This window comes from Dendroctonus ponderosae, unplaced genomic scaffold (genome assembly GCF_020466585.1).
Source record: "Dendroctonus ponderosae isolate FM_Combo_2020 unplaced genomic scaffold, Dpon_F_20191213v2 Dpon_F_20191213_1, whole genome shotgun sequence".
Lineage (NCBI taxonomy): Eukaryota > Metazoa > Arthropoda > Insecta > Coleoptera > Curculionidae > Dendroctonus > Dendroctonus ponderosae.
The window spans coordinates 5061307-5077596 of NW_026017110.1; the positions used below are offsets into that span (position 1 = coordinate 5061307).

At 42.0% G+C, this 16290-nt stretch overlaps 5 protein-coding genes across 11 annotated transcripts in view; 2 read left to right on the forward strand and 3 right to left on the reverse strand.

The window, feature by feature from the left end:
- Positions 1–109: 109 nt before the first annotated feature.
- LOC109534958 (histidine--tRNA ligase, cytoplasmic) lies at positions 110–3623 on the reverse strand. 3 transcript variants are annotated; one of them, XM_019900752.2, is made up of 8 exons: positions 3347–3623; positions 2971–3246; positions 2298–2528; positions 1573–1794; positions 1250–1456; positions 893–1190; positions 556–833; positions 110–496 (listed from the first exon to the last, which is right to left on the reverse strand). In XM_019900752.2, exons 1-8 carry the CDS (start codon positions 3434–3436, stop codon positions 266–268), a joined length of 1833 nt encoding a protein of 610 aa, XP_019756311.2. In that variant the 5' UTR covers positions 3437–3623; the 3' UTR covers positions 110–265. The 3 variants fall into 3 exon arrangements, with proteins under 3 accessions (XP_019756311.2, XP_019756313.2, XP_019756312.2); XM_019900754.2 differs by lacking the exon at positions 2971–3246 and adding an exon at positions 2834–2934 and having other exon boundaries at positions 3347–3620; XM_019900753.2 differs by lacking the exon at positions 2971–3246 and having other exon boundaries at positions 3347–3619.
- Positions 2413–7753, reverse strand: LOC109534959 (conserved oligomeric Golgi complex subunit 8). Its single transcript, XM_019900755.2, has 6 exons — positions 7532–7753; positions 7008–7480; positions 6737–6950; positions 5642–5805; positions 4864–5587; positions 2413–2528 (listed from the first exon to the last, which is right to left on the reverse strand). Exons 1-5 carry the CDS (start codon positions 7584–7586, stop codon positions 4871–4873), a joined length of 1623 nt encoding a protein of 540 aa, XP_019756314.2. The 5' UTR covers positions 7587–7753; the 3' UTR covers positions 2413–2528; positions 4864–4870.
- LOC109534964 (breast cancer metastasis-suppressor 1-like protein) lies at positions 3715–4862 on the forward strand. The gene has a single exon (XM_019900766.2). The coding sequence runs from the start codon at positions 3898–3900 to the stop codon at positions 4654–4656; it is 759 nt and encodes a 252-aa protein (XP_019756325.1). The 5' UTR covers positions 3715–3897; the 3' UTR covers positions 4657–4862.
- Positions 7754–8075: 322 nt separating the features above from the next.
- On the forward strand, positions 8076–10764 carry LOC109534962 (protein tumorous imaginal discs, mitochondrial). 3 transcript variants are annotated; one of them, XM_019900762.2, is made up of 10 exons: positions 8076–8377; positions 8527–8738; positions 8797–8906; positions 8965–9097; positions 9156–9297; positions 9401–9559; positions 9610–9803; positions 9863–10076; positions 10381–10446; positions 10505–10764. In XM_019900762.2, the coding sequence occupies exons 1-10, from the start codon at positions 8218–8220 to the stop codon at positions 10516–10518; spliced, it is 1404 nt and encodes a 467-aa protein (XP_019756321.2). In that variant the 5' UTR covers positions 8076–8217; the 3' UTR covers positions 10519–10764. The 3 variants fall into 3 exon arrangements, with proteins under 3 accessions (XP_019756321.2, XP_048521810.1, XP_019756320.2); XM_048665853.1 differs by having other exon boundaries at positions 10381–10764; XM_019900761.2 differs by lacking the exons at positions 10381–10446; positions 10505–10764 and adding an exon at positions 10170–10354.
- A 330-nt stretch (positions 10765–11094) lies between these two features.
- The window catches only part of LOC109534963 (potassium channel subfamily K member 4), an 18189-nt gene continuing 12993 nt past the window's right edge, over positions 11095–16290 (reverse strand). For all 3 annotated transcript variants that reach the window (XM_048665874.1, XM_019900764.2, XM_019900765.2), the window contains 4 exons: positions 15441–15582; positions 15200–15381; positions 12042–12290; positions 11095–11904 (listed from right to left, as the gene is read on the reverse strand). In XM_048665874.1, the coding sequence (XP_048521831.1) occupies positions 11432–11904; positions 12042–12290; positions 15200–15381; positions 15441–15582 (1046 nt within the window). In that variant the 3' untranslated portion in view covers positions 11095–11431. The remainder of the gene's footprint in view (positions 11905–12041; positions 12291–15199; positions 15382–15440; positions 15583–16290) is intronic.

The following is a 16290-nucleotide window of genomic DNA, read 5'->3' on the forward strand; positions in this document are numbered from 1 at the left end:
TTCTTGAATTGAGAGTTGAAAATAGCGTTAATTTTAACGAAAGATTTACCGCAAAAATAATTTATTTAGTGCGACAGAACCCTAATATCAACCAAATAAAACGCTGAAGTGAACTGACCAATCTCTTTATATTCACTAGAAGTTACATTCTACATGACAGGCCAAGTCTCATGGCGTCCATGCAAACAAATAGAAAAAAATCACATGACACTCCCAAGACTTACACCGTTTGCAATAAATAAAAATAAATTATTCTTTTGGAATACTAAGCTGGTACGGTGCCGTTTAGGTTCAGCTCCCCGAGTCTTCGTCGCAGCTCGTCGGCTAAAGCACTGCGCTTCACTTCGGTCTCTTCTCTGCTTAGCACATTTCGTAGCTTCACGACTCCATTTTTGATTTCCGATTCGCCTAAGATGATGGCAAAAGGAATGCTGTTCTCCTCACAGTACTGCAGTTGAGCGAGCAGTTTTGGGTTCTTTTTGTACGAGTACTCCACCTGAAAGAAGATGCTCAGTTTCCATTCACTGGTTCTAGTTTAAATGTCGAAATCCCTACCTTAAAGTCGTCTTCCCACAGCTGATTGCAAAGCTTTAGCCGCTCCTCAACCAGGTTTTTCTGCGCTGTACACACATAGGCGTCCACTTCGGTGGTGCGCACCTTCCTGTTTGCTGCGTGGATTTTCTGTTCCAGAACGGCAAATAACCTTTCTACTCCGAGTGACACTCCCACACAGGGAACTTGCTTATTTTTCACGTCAAACATGCCCACTAGATTGTCGTATCGGCCGCCCCCAGCCACCGATCCCACTGATACCTCCTCCCCTTTGCTGGCATCTGAACATCAATCGCTTAATAGTTTTTCAAATGTTTCTCTCCAGACTAAGACTACTCACCCCCTAACAGCACTGCTTCATAGATAACGCCAGTGTAATAGTCCAAGCCTCTTGCCAAGCTCAGATCGAAGGAGACTTTGTCCGAAATGTGGAAAATTTCGCAGTATCCAAGCAGCAGTTTGATTGCCTCCAACCCTTCAAGAGCAGACTTGTTCTTCGACAGCGTGTCGTCGCTTAGCAGCTTCTCCACCAGCTCTTTTCCTCCGTTCAGCTTCACATACTCGCCTATCTGATCAGCTGCGGCTTCGGAAAGACCTTTTTCTTCCACCATTTCCTTCTTCACGTCCTGCCATGAAGCCTGCAAAGAAAATCCTCGATTATTCCAACAGGCAATTCATCTCTCGGCCAGTTAGTTACCTTATCTAGTTTATCAACAGCCGAGCAGATGCTGCGGAAGCTGTCCAGAGGGACGCCGCATGCCTCAAACATCCCATCGAGCAGCAATCGGTGATTCACTTTCACTACGTACGAAGCCACATTGAGTGAGTCCAGGATTTCGGCAACGATTTTGATGCATTCAGCATCGGGAATCATTGGATCGAAAGCACCCGCAATATCAAAATCCTAGCAATTTTTAAGAGGTCAAAAAACAAACAAAACTTACTCTGGCAGGAGTGTAAAATTGTGACCCAGCGTTACTTTTACATGCAAGTCATTTAGTAAAAATATTGAAACCTTACACATTGGTAGAATTCCCGGTATCTGCCTCTGGACATCGAAGGGTTGTCTCTTCGGTAAACTTTGGCTATGTGGTAACGTTTGATGTTGCTGATCTTGTTCATTGCCAGATATCGGGCGAATGGAACCGTCAAGTCGTAACGCAGCGATAAGATTTCTCCGCCCTGATCCTTCAGATCGTAGATCAGCTTCGAGTCTTCCCCATACTTGCCAGTTAACACTTCCTGAAAATATATACAATATTGTTAATTTCATGATTCGTCCACTGATTTTTTTAAATTTGTATCTGTTAAAATTACCATAAACTGGTACCTAATATTTAGTAGTTTTGCTTTGAATGACTATAAGCAGTTGCAACATAGTTGTTTGATCAAAACAAAGACCACAATCGGGCATTCGGAAGCACCTTAAAGACCGGTTTCGAACCTGTTCGTTCTCGTCAATCCCTTTAAAAGGTTGGCTTTTGTATTTTTCATTGGCAAGCTAAACCCTATACTAAAATGAATGGAGAATTTAAGGTGCTTGCAAATGACTGCAATCCGAGTTTCAAGACATTTTCAATTGCGAAAACTCATCAAACAGCGCGAAAGAGTGAACGGTTTCGATAACCAGCCCATTCTCCTGCCAGCTTTGATTGTTCATGCACCGAACAACGTAGAACGTAGGAAATACCCATTGACCTACATTCGACCAGTACGATCATCAGTTAGTTGAAAATATCACTGACCTTCAGCTCAAACACTGGAGTATCAATCGTGACTGCGCCATGCTTTTTGAAGACCGCCACAATCTTGTTCAGCACTGACAGTCTGAGGGCCATTTGCTCAGGCGAATAATCTCTCGTTCCTTTGGCGGTTTTCAGGGTAAATTTCTGATTAACATTTGTGGGCGCAACCGTGCCATCTTCGGCAACGAGTTGAGCCTTTAGGTCCAGAAGCTTGCTCACTTCCTCTGCTATCTGAAACATCAACAAAAACAAACCCTGAGCTGGCTAAACTTGGAGATTCTCTATCACATTTCATAAAGGCGCTAGAAAACAAATGACTAGTAGAACAGTTTGGAAACATTCAAAAAGGCGACGTCAGTCCCCCAATTTGCTCACAATCAGCCAGAGGTTATCTTGTGGTCACACTAATTTGCTACTTTCACTGAAATTGTGTGCAATTCTAACCGCAAGAGCTGGTCCTTCGTTGTAACTGAAACGAATGACCAAAAGCAAACCTTGGGCGCACTAAGGGTGAAGAATAACAAGCATTCACTGACCTGTGGTCTAAATAAAGCAGGGTGAGTGCTAAAAGGCCGATAAATCACTCGGGCATGCCGCACAAACCGGCGCAAGATGCAAAACCCCATTGGAATTAACACTTCAAAAAAAAAAGAGAAAGCCTTCGATTAGTTACCTGCGATTGAACACAGTGTTTTAAATGTTGCAGCTCAGCTGGATCAGAAGCACGAAAGCTGCCTCGTTCCTGCGCTGAGTAGCTGCCAATGTGTCTGTACCAGCGGTGTAAATGGGGCAAGTTTAGAGGTTCTTGTGCCCCCAGACACTCAAACAAATAGTTGTCTACTGAGGAGGGCTGGTAGCCATTAAAGTAACTACGCTCCGAGAGATAATTGTTTAGATGGGGATAAAGTTCCGCCCTTAGTGGTACTTGAAAGGGAACCCACTCCTTGTCCTATAGTCAACAACAGCCGCAGTTAAAAGTCGCCAGAGTATTTACAAAGACGGTCTTGCTCCCGGCCCCAGTTAGTTAACCGGATGTCTTGAGCACTTACCCGTTCCTTGCTTTCTTTAGCAGCCTTCAACTTTCTAACCATATCGGCCTGGTCTTTGACTTGCTGCTCAAGTGCCTCTTTAGCGGACATGTCGCACTGGGGTATCACAATAAACAGTAGATTACTTACAAAATTTAAAGATCTAAACAGCCTGCGGGCTACTACTATTTACAGCAACAGGTAACTGACTAGTCGATTATGCTGATGCAATAATACTGCAACGTGCAACAGTTTTTAAACATTACACATAGATTGACGTTTGAAACAGGGTTATAACAATCACTCTTCTTCAAGTTAATTATGGATCGGTTAATGACAAAAAAACAAGACATAGACAAGGAAACATAACATTCTTTTCTTGTCTAAAAGTCGTCTTTTGGCGCATTTAAGGCAATAATCTAAATCTATCTAACGGTATGTAGCCATTTCTTAGAAAATATTCAATCGCCTAAACCTTAATCAAAATAGTCTACATATAGCAGCTATAAAATGTTTTTTTTGCTGTCGCTGAGAAAGAGGAAGCGTGCAACACCTAACGCAACAAACTTTTGATGGCAGTTTGTTGTCAAACTGCCATCCAAATCTGCAATGATTGGTGCCAGCTAGATATGGCCCTAATAAAACCAGCCGGCGATAACCCGTGTTCGGGAGAAATGAGTGACAATGACGGATTTGCAAATGAATCGGAACAGTCGAACTCCAGCCCGGAAAATGAGGCCAACCGGGACTCCTCTGAAGATGAGCCCGACTCGGAGGACAGCTCGGACATGGATGAAGGCGAGTGCGAATCTCGACGTACCGAGCTGATCCAGCACGTCCAGGACCTGGAAAGCCAGTTTGGCCTACTTAGGGAGCAGCTGTATCGTGAGCGAATCCAGCAGGTGGAGACTCAGCTGTCCGAGGTCAAGATGGGTAAATCGCTGGACTACACAATTCCTCTACAGAATCTGGAGGACCAGCGGCGAGTCAGGACAGAAGTGGCAGGCATTTTAAGACAACTGCGCTTGGAGAACATCCACAACCAATACGAGGCCGAGAAGCAGGCTGCAATGCAGAACCTGGAAAGCGAAAAGAGCCTGGCTAGAGACTACTATCATAGCGAACTCATGGAGACAATAAGACGACTGGAGGAGGACAAACAGAACAGTGAAATCACATGGGGCGAAGGCGGCGAATGGAGCTCCAGGTCAAGAACTTCGCGGAAAAAGGCAGTAACTGTATCCGGACCCTATATAGTCTATATGCTTAAGCCGCAAGACATCATGGAAGACTGGGCGCTTATACGAAAAGCCTTAAATAGAGCCACATGATGCGAGCGGCCAATCTATCGAATAGGCTGCTGCTACGAATAGTACCTGTAGGCACTGCAAGAGCCTATATGCCTCTACAGTAATCAATCAAACAGACGTTAAGCTCGCAAGAAACTGAAAAAGGACTATTTTTTCAATGACTACTATTAGCAAATCATTGAAACTGTTAAAGTTGAACTGTGAAATTAAAATAATTGCTGGAGTTACCTTAGGTTTATTTGCTTGCAGTGACTTCTTCAATGCTCATTTTAGACGGCAACAAGTGTCGTATAGGCTCAACAATGGCTTCTCTATTCAAAAACGAAATGCGCTCATCTTGCAACGTTTGCAGAGTGATCCCCAACTGACCAGCAATTTGATTGGGCGGGTAAATGATGTGGACACACTTTTGCACATACGGCACCAATTCATCGGAAAAACTCATGCACAGTCTAGTAAACGCACCCTTGGCGCTGCTGGTAAAAGCTTGTTGTTCTTGGGAATACAGATTTACGATTGACCTTGCGATTATCAGCAGCGACCGCTGAAGACACTCCACCACTTCGCTTACTATTGCGACAGGGGCACAGCTCCTAAAAGAATTCAGGGTCTTCAGCACGTTGTTTAAATACTCGGCTAAAGGGTAGAATTCCAGCAAACTATCGGGCGGTTGAAGCGGGTCCTGGTGTTTGTTCTTCCAGGGGATGTTTGGCAAGTTCTTGTTGATCAGCGTGAAGTTCTCAATGCTCTTCTCAAAAGCGGCCACAGCTCTGCCAATGGCCGCACTGAAGTTCTTCATTATTTGCTTAGTGAATATCGGAATTAGCAAGGACCGAAAATCGCATCCAACTTTGCTAAACGACAGGCCGAAGTACATGCACTGGTCTAGCAAGGACTCCACTGAGGACACTGACTTGAGGTCCCCCTCTAGCACCTCGAGGAAGTCGGAGATCTGAAGAATAGCGATATGATAGCGAAAAATATTTCCATTTCTTAATCTACGAACCCTGGCGTTGATCCAGGTGAAAAAAATCATGTTCTCGTTGATGACGCCTTTCAACGAGCTGGTCGGCACCGATTCACCGTCGCTAAAAATTGCTCGATACTGGGTGATGATGTTGAACAAGTTAATCCTAGTTAGTTCCACTGTCTTTGTTAAATGATGATCGACTGAAAGGGGTCGACTGGTATGAAAATAACCACTAATCGAATCGTGATGGTGAGCAAAATTACATTTAGAAATGTTTTTCGGGCTTTGAAGCCGTGGTCCACGGGAATTTCATCCTGACGTTTCGTCCACAACTGCGGTGAACATTATCAAAGGCGATGAGGTAGTTCGCGAAGTGATCTCCCGTGCTTTCCGACTAAGACTGGTTCAACTATGTGTTGAAAGTTTTTTTTTAGACTTAGCCAGTTAAGGCTTTTAGTCTTTAGTGCTGACCTATGAGTAAGCCTGGGTAAGGTAGGGGATTATTTGCCTGAGATTAATGAATGAGAAAAAAAAATATCTACTGAAAAAGAAGAGGTAAGTTTTGGGATAATTTGGAAGAAACTGGTTCTGTGGTTTAGTGGAAATTCTCTCTCAATAAGTTCCATTGTCTCCTTAATTGGCACCATTGTGAACGAAACAACATCAAAACTCACAAGGATTTCTCCGGGAGCTAATGATACCGAGTGCAATCTCTCAACAAAATAGGATGAGTCCTTTAGAAAACTGTCAGTTTTTTCCTATTTTGGGCTGTAAAATTCTTGTTAGATATTTTGCAATATCATAATGAGTCAGTGGTACATCCGATTCATGGATCTTGGGCAGTCCGTAGAGCCTGGGTGGGAGTGCAGTGATCTTCGTTTCACGGCATCGCAGCAAAAAGCAAGTGAACTCAGGAGATGCGCTTTCTTCTGACGAAGGCTTTCCAGTTTCGCAGTTGTGGACGAATCGTCAGGAAGAAATTCCCATGGACCTCGGCTTTAAAGTCCGAAAAACATTTCTAAATGTGATTTGACCGGCCGTGAAAGCCTTCACAGTGTGAGCAAAATTGTTTCAAAGAAATTGAAAATAGGCCAACATCAAGGCAGAGACACGATATCGAGCTGAACTTACCGTCATCCTTAGGAATGTACTTCAAGCAGAGGTCTAGCCAGTGGCCTCTGGCTTGCAGAAACTTCAACTTAAGCTCCAGTTCAGTGAACACCTCCATTCTCCGAAGATGCCCCACTATTTGCAAACACCTGGGCAAGGCCACATCCTGCTTCAATTGATTTAGAAGCTGATGCAGCATCAGCAACCAAGCCCGATTCACATCATCCAAGATGCTCTACAAGCACAACACTCAAGCCTGCCCTGTGAGAAATAGCTGCCGATGTTCACTTACTGCAAAAATCGGTATATCTGAGTGTTTCGAGCAAAGCTTCCGGACATAGGCGGCCAACTCCAAAGCGTCCTCATACAGCCCATCATTGATGAATGAGTTCATCAGCTGGGGCAGTTCCAGGATTTCCAAAAGCTGAGCGTTTTTAGTCAACGTCAATGAGTTGAGCTTTCGCAAATTACTAATTTGGCTTGTTGAATCGCAAAAACTTGTGCAGCTAGTTTGAAACTTGGGAATATCCAACAGTAGCTCATCCAGCTTGTGTTCGATGCTGCTAAACTGACTAAACAGTTGCCTGGAACACTCTGCAGTCTCAATGAACGTTTTGTAATTGGTAACAGCCAGATCTTGGGTTTGGTCTTGAATATTCGCAAATTCTACTTCCAGACGTCTAGGCTCTTTAATTAAATCCTCCACCTTGTATGCTGCCAACTTTGTGAGGTATTCCTTAACATTCTCATCGAATTCCCACTCGGCTGCAAGTTTCTCAGTGACTTTTCATAATAGGTGAGTGTTCAGAACCTTACCAGGATAGTCTGCAGAATAAAGCAGCTTTAGCAATTTGACCCTTTCTTCTGTCATTGCTATGGGCACTGTACACAATGGAACCACCAGAAATTCAGATCATAGGCCCAAACATGAAAGAATAGGGACTTAAATACAATCTTTATATTCCAGCAGAGTACCACTTTGCCACATAAACATAAAACGAGGTTAGGTACACAGATCACTGAGGTTATACTCTGTAATCTGTGGTTAGGTATAGCTGTAGGTATAGCAAAACATTGAGAACTTTAACTGGTAATTGTTTTGAAAAATTTGGATACATCTTCCTTTTTTACTTAAGCTCCTAAAAATTCAAGATCGCAACCGACACTTAAATAAGAAACCTTAATTTTATTTAATTATTAATTAATCAACAGATCCTATTCTTGTGCGCATCTTTGTTTAACGCATGCAAGACAACGCTGATAACATGAAATAACTGCATTGCAAAAAAAACCCGTCCACATCTTTCGGGTCTAATAAAAATATTTCTAGCTTGGATACATACGGCGCCCCCTCTTAGCTTTTCGTTGCCATCGTCTTTATCTATGGTTGCCATTCCACCAGCTGACAGGTACCGTTTGACAGGCTGGACCTCGCAAAATGTTAACCTTTGATTTTTAATACTTTTCTTCTGCTTTTCTGTGCAAAACGGGGCCAAAACGGAATGGCAACTTGTCGCGGCCTTTTTGGCATCTTAACCAGTCGGCACCTGCACATCTACGTGGCCCCGCAGGTTGCAAAAAACCAGCGATTCCTTCATCGGTGCTTGCAGTGCAAGAGCAGCAATGTTTTGACCATCAATGTGGCCAATCAATCGCAAAACCGTAAGTTACATCAGAACGTGTCTCTGTAACTGTTCTAAAGCCCGTCTCAAGTCCATAGGCGTAGGCCTTAGCAGGACTTCGGACATTGCGGGTTTCTGTTCACACATAACCTCAATAGCACCCCAAAGTAAAACAGCCTTATTAACTAGGTAATCAGAACTTCCTGAAAAGGGATTTCCACAGAAGCAGCTTTAATGCTGCCAAAAAGAACTACTATGAGATCTTGGAAGTGGGGCGCAACGCCTCCCCTGCGGAAATAAAAAAGGCCTACTACAAACTTGCCAAGCAGTACCATCCTGACGTCAACAAAAACGACCCGGAGGCCCAGAGGAAGTTCCAGGATGCTTCAGAGGCCTATGAGGTAAGACGCAAGGCCTAATAGTGGCAGAGCAAAATTGGGAATTGTATTTGTTGAGCAGATTCTGGGAGACGATGGGAAGCGAAAGCAATACGACACATGGGGCACTGCAGGGGAGCAAATGGGCGGCATGGGAAGTACGGGCAAACCCCATGGGCCCCAAGGGTTTAGGTAAGATATTCTCACTTGCGCCCATTGCATGTAGCTTGACATTGCTGTTTTCTTGCAGCCAACATTGGGAGTATCAGTCCACAATTGACCCGGAGGAACTGTTCAGGAAAATATTCGGAGACGGAGGGTTCTCCAAGTCGCCCTTTGGGGACTTTGCGGAAAGCCAGTACGGCTTTGGAGAGTCTCAAGAAGTAACTGAACGGAAGTAAACTGCCTGCAAAAATACATCTTAATCCGTTGCTTTTCCAGGTGGTTCTTCGCGTTTCCTTCTGCCAAGCAGCGAGAGGCACTAACAAAGATGTTACCATTAATGTGGTCGACACTTGCCCAAAATGTAAAGGAACGCGAGCGGAACTCGGCACCAAAGCGACGAAGTGCGCCTATTGCAATGGTAAGTCCCGCACAAAAGATAAACCATTCTCTTAGCAACAAAGATGGTTGTATCAAACGCACTATTAATCTTAGAAAATATAACCAAACCCTTGTCATTTCAGGTACTGGTATGGAAAACATCACGACTGGTCCCTTTATAATGCGATCGACCTGCAGGTATTGCCAGGGCACGAGAATGTACATTAAGGATAAATGTATCGAATGTGAAGGCAAAGGCTCTACAGTTCAGAGACGCACCATCGCGATTCCAGTTCCAGCAGGTAATAAATGTTGTAAAATCTGATTATTAGAGAGATAACGGGTTTTGTAGGTATTGAGGATGGCCAAACTGTACGCATGTCGGTGGGACTCAAGGAACTGTTCGTCACATTTCGCGTGGATAAGTCCGATTACTTCAAACGTGATGGTGCTGACGTCCATACAGAGGCGGCTATTTCAGTAGCTCAGTCCTTACTAGGAGGCAGCATAAGAATACAAGGACTCTATGAAGATCATGTGCTTCAAGTATGATTGGTTTCGCTTGCACATGATTGTTGTTTAATTCGCTTATGTATTTGATAAAGATCAGGCCTGGTACGTCTTCACACACGAGAATTAGGCTGTCAGGCAAGGGTTTGAAAAAAGTGAATGGCTATGGTAACGGCGATCATTATGTGACTTTGAAGATCAAAGTGCCGAGCCACTTGGACGAGAAGCAAAAGGCTCTAGCCCAAGCCTACGCTGAACTGGAACAAGACACTCCTGGACAGATTTTCGGAATTACGTACAACACCGATGGTAAGCATCTATGAAATTAATTGCCGGGAGATTGTTTTGATCCGCCAGTCCTTGGTCTCATTAAACGCGAATTAACAATGTTTTTATTGACAGGGACTGGCGGATCAGATGAGGACATGCCATATGCAGGGGAAGAACTTAAGGCCGATAAGCCAGGCATATTGACGAAAATAAAAAAGGCCCTTTTCGGCTAATGCTTAGTTCGACATTGTCATTAATTTCCGTTGAGTAGACAACTAATTCAGCTGTTATTATGTGAATAAAAACATAACTAGGAAGACTGTTAAATTATGCGCATTTTCAGGTGAAAAAGCGATCAGTTCGAGCAAAAATCAGGCTCTGTTGGCGGCAATCAGATCAGCCCTGGAAGGTAAGCGTGGGACAACTAGTGATGGGGTTCAGTTGAATAAAGTTGATGATGATAACAGGGAGAAACAAGTAAAAAATAAACCGGACAACGTGAAAAGTGCCACCGACGAAGAGCACAGCGATGTAGAGCATGAAAAAGTGCAAAAGAAAATTTAAGTTTTGAAAAAAATTGCGATCGGTTCAGTTATTCCAAAGAATAAACGGGATTGTGTATACTTGCAGTTGTTACATTTTATTAAATTCATATATTGCTTTGAATAGATCTTTTTTAGTTATTTTTTTGTTTAGTTAATAAACCAGCTGGGAATGCTTCAGTTTATATTGTGTTTGTGTGATTTTTACCAAATTATACTGGTGACAAACAGTTGTAAAGGTCTGCAATGAGGTGAAAAAAAAAACGGCGCATTATCTCATGGAATATAAAAGTCCTGGATGGTTTATCTGCACTTGCATTGTATCACGGACATTTTTTACCACAACATTTCTGTTAGTAATATCCCAACTATTTTCAGCTGAACACTAAAAACGGTTGGAGATACTACCAATTGAAACGTGATTTGTTATAAAAACATACATCTGTAAGAAAAAGCAAGTCCGAATAAAGCATTCAATTTCAACACTATCTACCATTTTTAAACAAGCCATAGGATCGCTGACTGCAAAATTTTTTATTAATAATTTGCTGTAACATTTTGGTGGGTAGGAGAAAAACCGTTTAAAAGATTTAGTGCGAACGTAATTTAAAAGCGAAAATATGCCGCAACCTTTTTGCGAGAAAAAGGCTTCAGACGCGAGCAGACTGAGTTAGCCCAGCTATAATTTTGCGCTCAACTCAACAAGCTTTGTATAAAAAAAACAGCTTCCAGCGCTGGATATGTAAACATTGCTTAATCTTTGAACTCAAAACCGATATACCACAGAGATGGTAGTACCCTATGCTAAATTTCGTTGCGTGAAGCTGAAACCAATCACTTGGGAGGAAAGTTTCAAGTGTTAGTCAGCAAACCCCATTTCAGTCCCAGCTCGACGATACCGTGGCTGGCGGACACCTGAACGAGGCTGACTGCCAACGTGGCCAAAGTAACCGCCAGCTCCAAGTAGAGCGCATAACAAATCCGAACCACCCCCGGCACGCTAGCCACCCCGCCACTGGCTGTAAAATCCAAAGGAAACATGAACGCATGCAGGGGCCCCCTGCCGCGCACAAACCCGAACATTATCACGCCGCAAAAGTAGTAAATAAGGGCGGCGATGAAGGGAAACCATTTTAGCCATCTGGGCGGCTCGGAGACACCCGGGATGTCGGTGGGGCGAGAGCGAAATGCAAATTGCTGGATTTTGATGGCAGTCAGATTGCCGACGTTCAGCACTAGAAGGAAATGCAATGGAATCCCCACTAGAGCAAAGAGAACGGCGGCGCCCCGCCCCAGAGGAGTGCGTGGCACTGGCGCGCCGAAACCTGGAACAGTTTCTCTGTCATTCTCCGAAAATATTTGCTCATCAACCTCATATATAGACTATACAGGAGCAATTTTACTCGATGGAGCAGGGCAATTTTCTACCCGTTTGCGCTGCAACTATAAGCGGATGACTTACCTAATGTAGTCAGTAGCGCCACACTGAACAGGATGCAGCCGGGATACGTCCAGATGTTGCCTCCACCACCTTCACCAAACCCAGCGCCTACCGCTTCCAAAAAGAGAGTCTCGTGCTTCTCGAAGTACTTGTGGATCATTGTCGGCCATGTGTCCAAGTGCTTCGAATTGTTCAAATCGACCGCCAGAGCGGTTGATAAGTCTCTTTGGATTTGAGCCAGAGTTTCGCTCTGTTTCTGTTCTCTTGGCCCTGGAAGGTAGAAGTTTTTGATGGGGGAAATGTGCTAAGAATGTAGAGATGTGAAAGAGTTAAGCAAAATGTGTCTCTGTGTTCCCCTAAGCATTATTGACCGTGAAATTTAGGGCTAGTGACTCGGCTATGATTCACTGTAGATCCATTTCCTTTTATAAAAACTTAATAACAAGTCTTTATATATTTCCCTTAATAACAAGTCTTTTGTAGGGCTCTTTAGTCTTTCCCAAATATCCCAGTACCTACAGGCATTTACTACCTGAACTGATTTACGATTATGAGCACAAAATATCTCCCCTGGGGGGATGTTCTGTGATTGTGAGTGACTCGCATCCTATTTACCTATCTGCTACTTACTGATTATGTGGAGTAGGGTTTCCCAAACTTTTTCGATAATGGAACACTTTGCAAACCCAGAAACTTTAGCGAAACATTTGGTTTCTTTTTACACCTAAAAAAATGGTGACAAAAGGTCACCACATTTTTTTAAAGTGTTATTTGTGTGCTTTGGATATTTGCTGTAGTGAAAGCAGAAATATGGCATATACATATGATGGCAGTTAATATAGGTTGAATACACTTCTGTCTAATTCAGCCAAGATCAGCTAATGAGGCATTTCATCGATTATTATTATTATATTATATATTATTTATTATTAAAATCGATCGATTAGGGATAAATTTGAAACTATCATTAGCACATTCATAGCAGGACCGGCTTCGCGTTTTTATTTAACAGTGATTTGTATTTTAAAAATAAAATGTATAATTAACAAACGTAATTATTCAGGTTTATAACTCTCTAAATCAGGGGTTAGCAACCTTTTTAGTCAACGGGCCAATTTAAATTATATTTTTTTTGGCGGGCCGCACTTAAAGGAACATGTATTAATAATTTTCAAAACTTTATTTGTAATAAACATCACTCCAAAAAAAATTAATATTAAAAAAAGTTTTCATATACGAATTTTTATGCAAAATAAAAACACAAGAAAATAATAGAAAAACGAATTTACTTGAAATGTTTAATAATGAATTTGGCACTGTTTTTTTGATACAAGCTGATCAATATCAGCCGGGATTGATGAAGTAGCCACACGTACGCAGCTTTCTAATCTTTGATCTCTCAGTCTTACCGTTTTTGAGATATTTGAAATTTTATGTAAAAAATGCCAGTTGCAGCCACTCGAATAATTATTCATTTTTCCTATAAGGGAACTTGACATACTTAATTTGAGTCGCATTTATTGTTGAAAAGGACTTACTTTAATGGAATTTCGAAAACATTTTGAAAACTATTAATGCAAAGTGTTAAAAAAATAAGTTTCAAAGCACAGTTGAGAAAACCGGCCAAAATCAATTTTTTCATATGGAAACCCCCATTTTTGATAATTTTGTCATATTCAGTATTAAAAATAAGTGTAAGTCTGTGTAACGATGTCTATTCCAAAAGTGTTTAGAGTTTTTGAAATATTGTCAATTTAATGTTTTCATATGGCTATTTTGTAGCATCTTCTTTTAAATCTTGTCACTCTTAGTTTCCATGACGAAAGTGGCCATTGAAGTTCTACATTAACATCATTGAGATGCTGAGTCATGTCGATAAGAAACCCAAAATCGCGCACTCATTCTTTATTACCAAAATAATGAAACCGTTTTTCCTTCATCCCATCATATCCAAGAACAATTGTATTTCGCTTTGTTAGTTGTATACTCTTCTTAGCATTACATTAAGTACAGTATTCGAATTGCAACAAAACGAGCCTTTACTGCCGTATTTGAAAAAATAGCTTGATTTTAAAAAATATTCTCTTGTTTTCCCAGGTTTTCCCTATTGGATTTAATTTATCCATCCAGAGTAGTCCTGTAAAGATTTTATATTGTCGTTCATGTTTTGTATCGTAATGTTTTTTTTTGATATAAACTTTTCGTGTCGACAGTCTCTGAAAATATTATGCATACGGCTTTATTTTTGACAAAAGTAAGAAAGTAATAAAATTTTCACTTTTCTTGAAAATGCCTGTGCTCATCCGCAACCTTCCGCTTTTTTGTTTGATTTTCCAAGATGCCATTATGGATTAAAAATTTGAGCTAAAAACATTTGTACGAAAACTTAATTTTGAATAAAAAACCCTAATATTACCTTTTGGACAAGAAACACAAGAAGTGCTAAAATTCCTAGTTAAAATCTTATCAGTCTGACTGTTTGTGGGGCAGAAGCAAACACAAACAAGCACAGACGCTGCGCGCTGATGTTTGAAATCGAGCAGAATCGACCCATTTGTATGGCATGTTTGAACACCACATTTTATGTACCACCACAATGCCACATGTATTATAATTAATTTTATAATAATATATTAATGGAGGAAAGTCGATGAAATAAATTAAATTTTAGAAATGCTTGGCGGCTGCATAAACATGTTCAAGGGTCCGCAAGCGGCCTGCGGGCCGCGTGTTGCTCATCCTTGCTCTAAATGAATTTAATAAACTCGTGGTATTTTGTGCCTGTTCCTGATTCTTTTTGACATTGTGCCAGATTAGTGCGGCAGTAATAAATAATGAGCATTAGTTGAAATAATTGATTGCCGTTTACAGCAAGACCCTTTAAAGGATTTGGGTGACGCCTTCACGCCAAACCCCCCAAGTGTATGTGGAAGTAAATGGAAAACTTTTGAGCTAGTTTTTGCAAAATCCCTTTGGCAAAGTCAATCTGTGGTGGAAACACGCAAAGACAGAGCTTTTCCTTTCATCGACCTGGATACTTACTTGCCTAAATCACCCCGCCTGATCGATTTTTGTCGCTTATGCCGACTAAACACAAACATACCCTAAAGGGGTGCGCCAGCACAAAGGGAGGCAATTGAACTCATGCTCCCTTTCCATTCGGACGCACCGAAACTCACCTTCAGTTACATAGAAGGCGTAGGCGCCAAGCAGGGCCCATATAATCACTACGATTGTGAGGCCGACTTGCGACAGCATCCACTGGCTGAGGAGTTGGCAGCAACATTTGCATTTCAAGCTGCAACTGCTCTCGGAAGGACCCAGTTTGAATTTGCAATCGGTTCGAGGCCAAAACCTTAACCTGGGAGGCACAAGAATCGTTTTAGGGATCCCTCGACTTAAGGGTGGGTCTATGGTTACCGATAGGGCACTAAGTGAGTAGTTTGCACTTCAGCCTCGGCAGTGGTTTGTTCGCCTTTGGCAGTGCCTCGAAAGCCCACCTGGATGTGATCCATATCTACGTAGAAGTCTCCGGTTCCGTTTTTCATTCTCCCTGGAGTATCTGGAAGTCAAAGAAAGTCGTCTTCAGTTCTTGTAAAAAAGCTAATGCTTCCATCGGCTTGGAATTTGGGTTTACTTGATTATACAGAGTTGGTCAGTTTGTAGCAGCAGAACTTTAACGGTCGATAGAAAATCCAAATTTAATATAAAAATATCATACAAACGGCGTCGTGTTTGAGGTACAGGGTGGCAAAGTTAATATTTTATTTTAATTGTTTTTGAAGTGATAACTATATATAGATAAGGATATCGAATGGAAAATGCACAAATAAAAATAATGTGCTACGCTGATGATGCTCCGAGGATGAAGCCAACCTACAAAGACTCTTATATAAGTTCGAACAAACTACAAAAAAATATAAAATGGAAATATCTACCCGGAAAACACAATCACTCACTATATCCAAAGAGCCCCGAAGATGCAAACTCGCCGTTTACAATCAAAGTGTAGAACAGGTGATGACCTTTAAACATCTTGGAGCAAACATCACGAGTAACAGGAATCTAAAGGAGGAAGTAAGGAATCAAACATCAAAAGCCGCTCTAATATCGGGGTACCACTATATCTACTACACACCATAAAGAACCTACTAGAAAACAGACAACTACAAGTTCGAATTGACAATACACTCTCTTTTTCTTTTTCCCCTGAACAAGGGCTCCCTCAAGGATCCCCGCTCTCACCCTTTCTCTACAGTATATACTGCCA